The 12,290-nt window shown below is 41.1% G+C and overlaps 1 protein-coding gene and 1 long non-coding RNA gene across 3 annotated transcripts; one reads left to right on the top strand and one right to left on the bottom strand.

Annotated features, from left to right (window-relative positions):
- Positions 1-32: 32 nt before the first annotated feature.
- On the bottom strand, positions 33-10,201 carry LOC103476049 (sodium- and chloride-dependent GABA transporter ine). The gene is made up of 13 exons (XM_008428088.3): positions 10,057-10,201; positions 9,633-9,767; positions 8,257-8,461; positions 6,252-6,384; positions 5,168-5,302; positions 4,972-5,075; positions 4,777-4,901; positions 4,559-4,671; positions 2,122-2,262; positions 1,940-2,039; positions 1,762-1,862; positions 1,495-1,662; positions 33-1,204 (listed from the first exon to the last, which is right to left on the bottom strand). Exons 1-13 carry the CDS (start codon positions 10,199-10,201, stop codon positions 1,055-1,057), a joined length of 1,755 nt encoding a protein of 584 aa, XP_008426310.2. The 3' UTR covers positions 33-1,054.
- On the top strand, positions 8,260-11,121 carry LOC145554905 (uncharacterized). 2 transcript variants are annotated; one of them, XR_014090950.1, is made up of 2 exons: positions 8,260-8,381; positions 10,044-11,121. It is a non-coding gene; the product is annotated as an uncharacterized LOC145554905 (long non-coding RNA). The 2 variants fall into 2 exon arrangements; XR_014090951.1 differs by lacking the exon at positions 8,260-8,381 and adding an exon at positions 8,436-9,747.
- The last annotated feature ends 1,169 nt before the right edge of the window (positions 11,122-12,290 follow it).

The raw sequence follows: 12,290 nt of genomic DNA, 5'->3' as shown, positions 1-12,290 counted from the left end.
TGAAACACTACACAAAGTGGACTTTGGTCAAAGATCTTTTTATTGCATATTACATGACAGGGTTGCATGACCAATTATCTGCAGTTCCCTGTCGTGATTGACCTAATAAATGAGTCAGCAGCAATAAGATAATGGCAGTACCACAGTGGATTGTAAATCAGGGTGTCCGCGCATCTTTAAGAAGTCTTACATGTATCAAAAATTAAATAAAATTAGAATGTCTTCTATTTAATAAAACATGTAAGATAGCCTTAAATATATTAATTTGACTTTTTAATCTCAGGACTTTTCTGTCAGCCAAAAGTTGGAGTCTGTGACTCGAAGCTAACTATAACTAGCAGCTCAAATATCTTTGCTAGCTAACTAATTAGCTTTTTTGCGTATGTTATGGGTCAACAACGTCACTTGTCACTGAATCTCTTCTGTTGACGAACAAGTTGCATTCTGTGCGGGAATAAAACAACTTTTAAGCTGTGGAGAGCCATAGGCAGTGTAATGAAGCACAAACATGCCCCAGAAATGTAGCCGTTTTTGCTGTGCTTGATTGTGATACCTCACGGATTGCCCCACCAACGTCTGTATTTATCATGTAATATATTTTTAGGTCTCAAAATTCATTCAAGTTGGCATTAAAAATTCGTAAATTTGACTTGCTGACACCCTGGCAAATGTTAAACCGTTACATTATCCTATTTTTTAGTACAGAAATGATGCTTTAAAAATTACCTAATACAATGTGTTGCATAGATTTGACCAAAAGATGGCGCACTCGTTCAAAGTAGTCAATAAATAAAGCCGGTGAAATTGGTCCGGTAGTAAAATACAAGAGAACCCCACAAATTAAATAACTCAAATTACAATACTTGGTCATTTTTCATCCATCTGCAAGGCAGATATGCAAAAAAAACACAATATAATTTTAATAAAATCCCTCTGTTCAATTTCCTGAGTAGACCATGCAAGATTCAAGGTTTGACAATCATTACTGATAAGCTGGAGTTTTTCTGTTTGCCTCCGACGGGAGCAGAGTGTTTTGAGCAAAACACTAAATGTGTCAGAAATATGTCTCAATGGACTTTTTGTCAGGTAGGCTGGTGCTGGAGCTGATGACGGATATGTCCGGTTCTCCTGCTCCTCCTCCCCTCTCCTTATATAGACCTTTAGTGGCATTCAGGGCATACGGTGTGATCGATAGCTTCAGTTTCTGTAACAGATATGCAGCAAAAATTTGACCTTGCTTTTTGTGACACAGATTGCACACTAGTAAATAAATAACTGTTTTTAAACAAAAATTGCACCGATATTGGTACCCCTATAAATTCCTTTTAATATTCAACTGAAGCTTCTTTCATTCTTACACACTTTTTTGTGTAAGATTGTGTCAGAATAATCAAAGCTCAATTTGAGCTCAATTTATTTTACCGTTTGTTTTTTGTCAGTAAATCAGGCTGTCACTACAATGAGGCGCTAAGTTTCAGTTAGGGTATAACTCACCTTCGTGAGCGAACCAGGAAGCACCCACAACGTGTGAATTGCACCCAGAGGAATCCAGATAATGGAGGCCAGAGCAATGACCCAGCCAACGCCCTGAGCCCAGGGAGGGAAGACGTAGTCCCCATAGCGAGCCGGTCTGAACTGGATGATGGAGAAAATCAGAATGACCTGGCACAAAGAGACAGGGGTAAAGAAAAGAATTGTGAAACTCGGTGTAAGGAGATAATGTCGATATTTTCTCTCTCTTTTTTAATGCAGTAGACCTACAGTGATGAGCACAGGATCAACTACAAGCCAACAAAGCCTGAAGAAGATGTTTGGCTTTTGTCCAGTCATCTCTTCCATGTTGCTTGAAAGTCTCTTTACACCTGAGCAAAGAAAATATAGAACGTCTCTATGGTTGGATATGAATGCATAAAAGCGGTGAGAACCAACTTTTGCTCACCGTAACTCCAACAGATGGCTATAATCTCAAAAAATGCAAGGAACATGATGGAGACGATGGCAGTGTAGTGGTCCATCAGCTGAAAGACGTAGATTCCTACCTGAAAGCACAAAAACCGGGTAACGATGTCGTCTTTGGTCATTTTTTTGGTTAAGAACTGCCTGATAGGTTATAAGGTTCACCTGCATCACACACGGGATCCCAAACAGAAGGGCCACACCGCAGACTGCAAGAATAAACAGTTCCTTCCTTTTGAAGATTCGGATCAGCTGTTGGTAGAATTCATCCATCAAACTGGTCACCATCACCTCAACCATCGCAAACTGCCACAAAACAAAGGATACATTGGAACAAACAGCATCACGAACACAGCAGGACAGGTCAAGAAAAAGCAGAAAGTAGTTTGTATCAACCCTCCAGACCTCTCAGGTCATTCCCAGAACCAGAACCAAACATGGAGAAGAAGCAGCATTCAGCTTCTATGCACCACAAATCTGGAGCAAACGTCCAGAAAACTGAAAACATGCTGAAACGCCGACTTCCTTTAAATCAAGACACCTGTTTAGAGCTACCTTTTATTAGTGCTAACTGGAACCCTGATCAACATATTTGATGTGTACTGATGATATTTGAAAAGTTATGTTTATAGCTTGTTTCGTAATTAGTGCCTGCATTATGTTTTTATGGTGTGAGCACTTTGAACTTCGAATTGTTGGTGAAATGTGATATACAAATAAACTCAACCTAGTTTGAGCAGCAGTCAAGAGGCTGATGATAACTTTGGAAGAGCTGCAGAGATTCACAGATCAGGAGGGGAGAGTCTGTTAACTTTTAATCATGCACTCTGCAAATTTGAGCTGTTTGGAAGAAATGGAAAGTCATTTAAAAAGTTCAGGAGTCAATCTATTTCTTCGTCTTTCTTAGAATCCTAGGGTGGCTATCAGAGATAAGGACACAACGCCCAAAGCTACTGCTCAAATCAATAAGTGATTTAATCACTTTTCAAATTAAATCTATATCTACAAGCAATTGCTGATAAGAACAATCAGTAACAACCAACAAAAATAAGTAATTTACTTCTGCTGGTCAGCTTTTTGGCGAGAATAATAAATGCTACCAATCAAGCAGTCCAATAATATTCGTGGCCTTGAGTCTCCCTGTAGTCAGTGATAAAACAATCCCACCTGGAAAGTCAAAACTTCAGTCTCTCTCATTCAGCATGGTTCAACCACTGCCGGTCTCTCGAGACTAGAAAAGTGTTGGCACAGCGTTCCCATTGTAGGCCTCAAGGCTCATTCCCAGGTACGCCTCCTAGCTAGTGAGGCTATTAGCAAAAAGAAGGAAGTGTTGGTAAAATCCCTTCCAGATCCAAATGGGAAACCATCTATTTTTCTACAGGACAGCAGGAAAAGGGCAGACAGAACTGACAACAAAAAGAACAGGTTGTCCTCTTGCAGGGAACTCTGTGATAAGACGGCCCCACTGACTGTACGTTCGTGGCAAAGCCGAGGGCAGCAAACCGGTCAACATGTACAGTGCCTGATGATACCTAATCAAGGGAAAGCACTTGCACATGAAATAATATAGCATTCAAGCATGAAAGCAGACATAGCAGGGAGATATTATGGCATCCGGATTTAAAAAGAGTTTTTTCTGTTCAGGTTATGTCATTAAAGCTTTGTCTTCGGGGGGAGGGGGATTATGAAAAATCAACTTAAAATCGCCTAAGCGGTTGTTTATAGAAACTACCTGTTAACTCAAATCTCCGCCTTGGAGCTGAGCCTCCGCCCACAGAGCCCACCTCCCCAACTGCCACTGGTCCTCCAGGCTAGCGGTCCTTCAGACTAGCGGCGGCAGCAGTTAGCAAACACCTGGTGAAACTGAGTGTCTGCTGATCTCATTATATGGACTACTTCTCAGTCCAAGAACTGATGTACTTGGCATAATGACAAGCATTGTTGTGATGATGTGCTGAAGGCCAGTGTGGGAAAGATTGGGAGCTTCTTAAAGAGACAGAAGCCCAATTTTAAGATGTCAGATGGCAAAGTCAAATTTCTTTTAAGTCATGTTTGATATATAATAACTGGAGGTAACATAGTTACTTGGTTGTGCTATAAGATAGGGCTATGTGACTGAAAAATGCGTAATACCACCCTTTTATAAGTTCAAACCTTTGATGTATCAACTAGAAAAAAAATACTACTTGGTCTTAGTCTGTAGAAAAATCAATGCTTTCCTATGACAAAATCAAACACTGCAGGTGATACTCTGGCCCAGAAGAGGAAGAACGTCACATCTTTGCTGCCACGCTGTGCTTCAAAGACAGGGAAGGACTCAGATCAATATTCATGAGTTCAAGTGGTCCAGTCAAAGCCTAGAACTAAATTAAATTGGTCAGTTGTGGCAAGAGCTCAAAGTTTATGTTTACAAAAACGTTCCATGCAGTTTGACTGAGCTTAATCATACATGTCAGTCTGAACGTGTACATTGCCGTTAGTGACATATCGCAAAAGATATGCAGCCAGTGAAAGATGAATACCACCTCACTTTATTAATGGACAAAACATGTGAAAACTGAAAAGGTTGCAGGGGAACACTGCAAAGTTCCAGTTTGTCTACCTCACTGTCCAGCCCCAGGCACAGCAGCATGAAGAAAAACAGGACAGCCCAGAGCTGGGACACCGGCATGTTGGCGAAGGCTTGTGGGTAAACAACGTAAACCAGTCCTGGACCTGCCAAGATCCAAGAAGATCAACGATGACAGTTGAAATGATTGAATAAAAGTGCAATGGTTTCACTAATAGAGGTTTTTAAAGACAACGCCGATACTGTCTCACCATCCACCGCCAGCTGGCTGACGGGAATGCCCTGCAGATAAGACATGTAGCCAAAGGCAGAGAAAATGACGAAGCCTGCCAGGATGCTGGTTAGGGAGTTGGTGATGGATATGAACAGTGTGTCCCTGTGGAGGCAAGAACACATCCCTCAGCTTGCTTTCTAACTATTTTCACAATTAATTTGGGTCTCCTCACTTCAGAACGTTGTTGTTGAAGGAGTTGTAGCTGGACATGGCCAGCAGGGAGCCAAAGCCAATCCCAATGGAGTTGAAGATTTGAGCCGCAGCGTTCACCCACACCTGCAAAACACGCCGTCGTCTGTTACGCCACCTCAAGTATTTTCTCCACCAGCTGGCGCTCCAGCCGGGTCCTCGTACTTTGCCGCTCTGACCTCCACGGACCGGAGCTTGTCCCACTCGGGCACGATGAAGAAAGATATCCCGTCCGAAGCCCCGGGAAGCTGCACGTTATTGATCAGCAGGGCGATGAGGATGATGTATGGGAACAGAGCAGTGAAGTACACCACCTGCACACACCGGAGAAAAGATTATAAAACACCAATAGAGAGCAGGTTCATTTCTTCATCTCTCACCCTAGATGGTGGCTGCGTAGAAAATATCAAATTATTATTTTCTTTCTCATCTAAGTTTTAACATTTTAGCGTGTGCTCGTGTTATTTGCCTCGTAAAACAACAACTAATTTTGCAACTGTTAGTTGTTTTTTATGATTATATATTGAGTAAATAAAGAATAAATCCTATTTCGCGACAGGAAATAAACTTGCACGCCTATTTTCACTTCCGGTTAACAATTGAAAGGAGCGCCAAATGCGGAAATGGATTTTCTACGACTCAAATTTTCAAGTTCAACCGGAAACTGCGGATGAAACAGGGAAGGTCACATCACCAATTTGGCAGTATTTCAGATATTTAAAACAAAAAAAAAAACAAATTTAAAACAAAAAACTGAATCAATAATTATCGGTATCGACTGATATGAAACATTTATAAATATTTCATATATAAAAACACAGGAAAAAACTATTTCTACATCATTTTTTTAGAGTTGGGACACTTACAATCGGCTAATCTCTTCCTGCTGATTGATGGCTGCTGCTACTCTTGGGGAAATATAAGATATTAAACTTGTTAACTTGTTTACTGTAACTTCAGTGTTTGTCGGTTGATGCCACTTTCAAGTAGTTAAAATAATCGTTTAAATATTCCTCTGCATTTCAAAATCCAAATAATTATTTTACTTTGCTATTCCTGTAAAGTTAAAATTAATATCTACAACAACACTGGTACAATATAAGCTAATTACAAATGACGCTAATGCTATGCTCTGTTGCACACTTAGAGGAACGATGAAGCATCTGGTGTTGACCAGTTGGTATGGGGGTGCCCCACACGAAAGGCAGCTCAGGGCCCAAACAGGTTTGAACCTGAGCTGCAGTCACCTCTAGGTCAACCCACCTTGCCTGTTGACTTCACTCCTTTAAAGATGCACAGATATATGAGAATCCAAGCCAGGATGAGGATGAGGAAAAGCTCCCACCGCAGGATTCCTGTTTCCTCCACTCCGCTAGTCTGGCCCAGCATTTTATGCCTTCACAATTAAGGAAAAAGAAGTGGTTGTTAACAGTTTGTGATTGATAACTTTCATTCCTGTTTATACTTTAATGTACCATCAAAACCAAAAAAGTCAGTCAGATGCTCCTTCAGAGCCACATAAGCCGCTACAGGAGATCCTTCCTGACCACAGCCATTAGCATCTAGAATAAATCTTTGGATAAAAAAAAAAGATGAGTTACAACAACATATAACTTCCCTCTGGGATTAAGTGTTTTTTTTATTTCTGGCGGCAGAGCTTCCCTCTGGAACCTTATTGGAGTCTGTACAGCTAATAGATGGATCACTTTATCAGTTAAACCAGACAACAGATAAGTTTGCCTTTTAAAACGTCTTGATGAGTTGCAAATAAGAACACCGAGTCCTGTTGAAAAATATTAAGATGAAATAATTTATTTCTATTTGCCGTTTTCAGTTCTCCAGGCATGGGTTGCACAGTGGCGCAGTTGGTAGAGCTGTTGCCTTGCAGCAAGAAGGTTCTGGGTTCGATTCCCGGCCTGGGGTCTTTCTGCATGGAGTTTGCATGTTCTCCCTGTGTATGCGTGGGTTTTCTCCGGGTACTCCGGTTTCCTCCCACAGTCCAAAAACATGACTGTCAGGTTAATTGGCCTCTCCAAATTGGACACACACTAGGTATGAGTGTGTGTGTGCATGGTTGTGTGTCTTGTGTGTCTCTGTGTTGCCCTGCGACAGACTGGCGACCTGTCCAGGGTGTACCCCGCCTCTCGCCCAAAACGTTGGCTGGAGATGGGCACCAGCACCCCTCCCGACCCCACTGAGGGAAAAAGGGTGCAAGAAAATGGATGGATGGAGTTCTCCAGGCTTTCTGAAGGTTGCTCAAAGTTTTTCTTCAGACTTTATGGCTGCTTTTTCTGTCGCCTACTGTTCAGCTCCTGTCACTGATTGTGACAGCGGTGTGGATTTCAAAGGAGCAACCGGGGGAAGCAAGAGGACGGAAAAAAGAGTCAGCCACAAAAACTATGAAACACACTTTAAAAAGTCGCATCTTAAGAAACAAGGTCATCCTTCAGCGCTTCATCTGCTCTATGCCAGGTTTTCAGCTAATATCTCCTTGGGAAACATCCTGCTGGCACTGAATGCAGGTCTGTGTATGTCAAAATAAAATCTCACAATTTAGGGGCTTTCTTTTTTCTTTTTTTTTTTTTTTGCAGTTTCAACTCAGGAAATGAGGCATTACTCAAGACCTCTTTACATAAAACAGAAGCCGACTCCTTCGATGCAAAAACACAAAGAAATGAGGTGTGACTCATGATGTTTGCAGAGCACTAAGTACCTTACATTCATAATCTGCATTCATAATCTGCTGTCTTCAGATATTCATAATAAGCTAGTCTTCTCCGCATGGCAGCCTTTACAGGAAAGCAGGGTGTTTACATTTCTGCATAAGTCAATAAGTACACAAAAACAGCACCGGATCTACATATGCTGTCTGATTTCCAAGTGAAAGACAAAGAACGACGTTTGTTTCAATAGCAGAGTTGAAACGTTTTAGAGTCGGTGCTAAGGGTTAATTCTGACTCAGCGTTTCACACACTTCCTCTGCCATATTTTATCTCTTCGCTCCTTATCGCCGACCTTCACTTTAACCGATATCGCTCACATGACTCAGATAACTCGTTTTTAATCAGCCTTTTATCTCATTTCAAATTTTCCTCCTGATGATTACTGTTATGTCTTCATACTTTCGCGACACATTCGCAGGAGTGTTAACTTGTGCGAGCCTCCTGAAAGCGGCAGGTTATTTAGTAATGCGGCTGCACACTAATCATTAGCGAGGTTTGGTTGGATCATTGTGGGGAAGCAGCGAGTGATGCCTTCTCGGACGCACTTGAAGAACTCCTGGCTGGCTGTGGACGAGTAGCTGCTGTTGGTGGCGTGGTCCGTGCAGTTGGGCGTGTTCCAGGTGTTGTTGCAGCTCTGCCAGGGGAGAGGCGCCTGGAAGGAGTTGAAGAGGTAATACAGGGCCCAGGTGATGACGATGTTGTAGTAGGTGCACATGATGAAGGAGATGGCCACAGATGCTATGCCCACCCCTGAGGTTAGACAAAAGGAAAGGTCAGATGTAGTCTTTTTTTCCCCCTTCAGTGTAGGAAAGAGGAGTTCAAACCTTTGGTGACATGAGCCAAAGTCACAAAAAAAAAAGTTATGTTTTTGTTTTTCATATTTATTAAAACTGTCATTATGTCGTCCTGTTCCTCCCTGAGCTGCTATTGCAGTCTGAAAAAATGCACAGCTCCCGGTCAAGAACAACCAATTAGAAACAGGAGGAGGGTCTTAGTGCTGTCAATCATTCTCCTGTACGCTGCTCAATGTGTTAATGGTGGAAAAAACAACTCACAGGAAAACCTGTGAGTTTTCCTGTGAGTTTATCCACCGTCACTGGTGGATATCCTAACTAGCCTTAGCAATTGTAAACCAGCTGTAGCTTAGCAATAATTAAGCAGGAGGGTGTGAGCACAAAAGTGATTGACAGCTGTAAAGCCCACCCCCTGGCTCTGATTGGTTGTTTCTGACTTAGTTGTGTATTTCTGCAGTTAGCGCACTCAGAGAAGTGAGAGGAGCTCGAATTTTTGTCACCAATTATCTGTCTTATTGTCTACCGTCACAACATGATGATCATTTTAAAAAACATAAGTAACATTTTTTTTTTAAATAAATGATACATACCGCAGCATTAATTGAAGTAATTAAAGTATGTAATTAAACTAGTCATATTTGTTGTTGGAAAGGGATGTGTAAATCATCATAGATACAAAACTTCTTAAAAGGTATACCTCTTTAAAAAAAAAAAAGCATAGCACATTTTCTATCAAATGGATTTTTTTCTGAACCATGATTTATGTCACTCTTTCTTTGAAAACACTTGCTTTTGCCAAGTTCAACAAACAAATTGAAGGCACATTTGGAGGCTGCATAGTCAGAGTTTGAATAACTCTGACTGGATCCATTTGGACCTTGAAAGAGAATCCAAAAAGCAAGGTTATTTAAAGACAAATAATTAGCATTGCTTCCAGTGTTTTCTGTCTTAAGAAGATCTGTGATAACTTTGCCTAGTTAAAAATAGAAAGTCCAAATTTATATCAAGCCCCTGTGCTGAGGTGGCGGGGTCAAATTTTCATAACTTGTCAGGGGGCCAAACAAAATCAGTAGTTTTTTTTTTGCTTGTTTAGAGACTGAGGATAGGGGGGAACGAGTGCAAAGTACCTTTTAAGAGTGGGCAAACAGTGGCTAGAGCATGAACCGGGCCTCTCCGGGTGTACTGGCCCACAGTCAGCTCCATGTAGAGCAGAGGGATCCCCAACACCACCAGCATGAGCAGGTAGGGAACCAGAAAGGCACCTGGCGGACAGTGATGATGAGTCAGCTCTTCAATCTTTAACTTTTGTGAAAGTTAATAGTCAGGTGAGGTTTAGCTCTATGAAATATATCTTTATGACTACAAAACAATCGAGCCCCACTCCAGGTGGTATTGAAGGGCTTCAAATGAAGTTTATAAAACACATTCCAGCATGCACCGAGCTCGTTTCACGAGAAAACCAAAGTGTGTTTGGTTAAACTTTGCCCCCGCTGATGTCAAGTCTTCTAAACATATGGAGAATGCTGTTCTGTTTGCAGCCTGCTTCCTCACCTCCTCCGCTCCTGTAGCAGAGATAAGGGAACCTCCAAACGTTCCCCAGGCCCACGGCGCAGCCGATCCCTGCCAGGGTGAACTCTATCTGCCTGCTCCATGTTGGTCTGCCGGGCTGCTGATCCGTGGTTTCCTCCTTGCTCATCGCGGCTGCTGGTCTGGACCCGAACTCCATGGAGAGCTCGACGGTGATTTAAGCAGCTCTGGGGTGATATAACCTGCCTTTTTTTATTATCCTTAATGATTAGCCTACCACAAACACTCCAGCATGTGGCAGCTCCAAGGCTCGCATCGAGGAAGAAGTTGGTCAAAGTTAAGAGGTGGCATGAAGAAGTTTTGTGGACCGTTGTCACAAATTGCAAATGATAGCAAAACAAAAAAATGTGGCCATTTTTGAACATTTATTTATTCTGATATTTTGCCTGCTTTTCCAGAGATTCGACCAGCATGTGAGTCACATAGTTAAACCCTTTCGTGTGCAGAAGAATGCTGTTCAAAATCTGTTGCTGGACAGGGGCTCTCAAAAGTGTGAAAACCCCGGTTTAAAAGATAATCCATGGAAGATCATTTTAGATATTTTTCTGTTGTTGTTTTTTTTTACAATTATGTGCAATTCAACCTTAAAACAACCTAATCTATCTAAATAAATTTTAATTCAAATTTAAAATGTCTTTAAACATTCAAAAGGTCTCAAAATCTCTTAATTTATGAGGCCAGCTCTTGTCCACGTCTCTCTTCTGCATGAATGTAGTTTTAAAATTTAACCAGATCAAAATGTTTCCAAAGCGTTTTCTTTTGGTGAAACCATTGGTTTGTTTTGTTTGCATGTTTATGATTTCATAACATGTAGCTTCATTTGCTGAAAAGAATCTCTCAAATCATAATGCTGCCACAATCATAGCTATTGTATTCTCTTTTTTTTCTTTGCCCTCTAAAATGTTGTGTTATTTTTAAAGTAAAACTGTAACTGTGCCTGATCACACTAAGAAAATAAAATCTTTTGTGTAATTTCTCTGTATAATGTGGTGAATTGAGTTACTGAAATAAAAATATGTTTTAATTATACAGCATTATTGTTGTCCATAGAAAGTGTAAATGCTATTTTTCATGCTTAAATGTCTGTTTGTTTTTTAGAAACACGTTGGAAAAAAGCAGTGACATTTTACCGAGAGAAGTAATTATAATTTCTACATGAAATGATTGACAAAAGCTCTTCATAACATTGGCCTAACACCAATTTGATGCTAAATGCCTTTCCTGGTGAAGTTAAGCTGAACTCACATAACTCGTCAACATGCTGTGCTGTGAGCATGCTGTCCTGTGAATAGTTATGCGCTTATTAGGCCAAACCATAATCTTTCTCTTCATGTGATTCATGGTCAGGAGATATATGACTAGCGCAGGCTCTTTAGCGGAATAACAACCGCTACATTAACCACAGAGCCTTTCTGAAGTGCTCACATCAGCTCAACTTCCTTTTGTGTTTGTGTTCATCTCAATCTGGAATACATCTATGCATTTACTCTGTGGTGCCCCCAAAACTGTTTCAATGCCTGGAAAATGATCATACAGCCACAAATTTCAGTGTATTTTAAGGTATTATGACATGTAACAGTTTAAAAATTATACAAGCTTTTCAATGTTTTTTTCTTTTCCAACAAAAGGATTGGTTACGGGCCTGAATCTGTTGCCTTTGCGTTTGTTTTCATTCTACTTTACCATTACATTCCTCTATGTGTTGGTCTTTCACATAAAAAACCCCCATAAAAGTCACAAAATTGTGTGGTTGTGACAACCACACAATTTTCAAGCCTCTGGATCAAGCCTCTGGAACGTAGATACACAATAGGAACATCCCAGATTCTCAGGACCTCAAGCTCTGTGCTGCAGCCAACCCTGGTGGAAGCTGGAGAATGGTGCAACAAGTAATTTGATAGATGGAGGAGAGGCAGTGAGGATGGCGAGCGGTGGAGCTGGGCCGCAGACGCTGCATGCAGAAAAGCCTGGAGTGCACAAAAAATTCAAACACACATGCTTCAGCCATTTAGGAAGGTAATTTTTGTCATGCTGCATGTGGCTTTAAGGCGTTAAATTAAGGTGTTAAATAGATTTTTGCATTGTTTTTGTTATCAACAGTTTCGTAATACAGGAATCAAGAGCTTTCTAGTTGTCCAAATTCTCCACATTTGTTAGTCATTTTTCAGTTTTATCTGTAGCAGCCCCTTCCTGCTCTG

The sequence above is a fragment of the Poecilia reticulata genome, chromosome 14 (assembly GCF_904066995.2).
Source record: "Poecilia reticulata chromosome 14, P_reticulata-male-v2, whole genome shotgun sequence".
NCBI lineage: Eukaryota > Metazoa > Chordata > Actinopteri > Cyprinodontiformes > Poeciliidae > Poecilia > Poecilia reticulata.
The sequence above is the reverse complement of the archived record's forward strand: the minus strand, read 5'-3'. Positions and strand labels throughout refer to the sequence as shown.

Coding starts and splice junctions, on each gene's coding strand:
- LOC103476049 (XM_008428088.3), bottom strand. CDS start 10,201: ATGAGCAAGGAGGAAACCACGGATCAGCAGCCCGGCAGACCAACATGG. Junction 9,768..10,056: donor CTGCTACAGGAGCGGAGGAG/GTGAGGAAGCAG, acceptor ACTGTCCGCCAG/GTGCCTTTCTGGTTCCCTAC. Junction 5,303..6,251: donor GAGTGAAGTCAACAGGCAAG/GTGGGTTGACCT, acceptor CGGTGTGTGCAG/GTGGTGTACTTCACTGCTCT.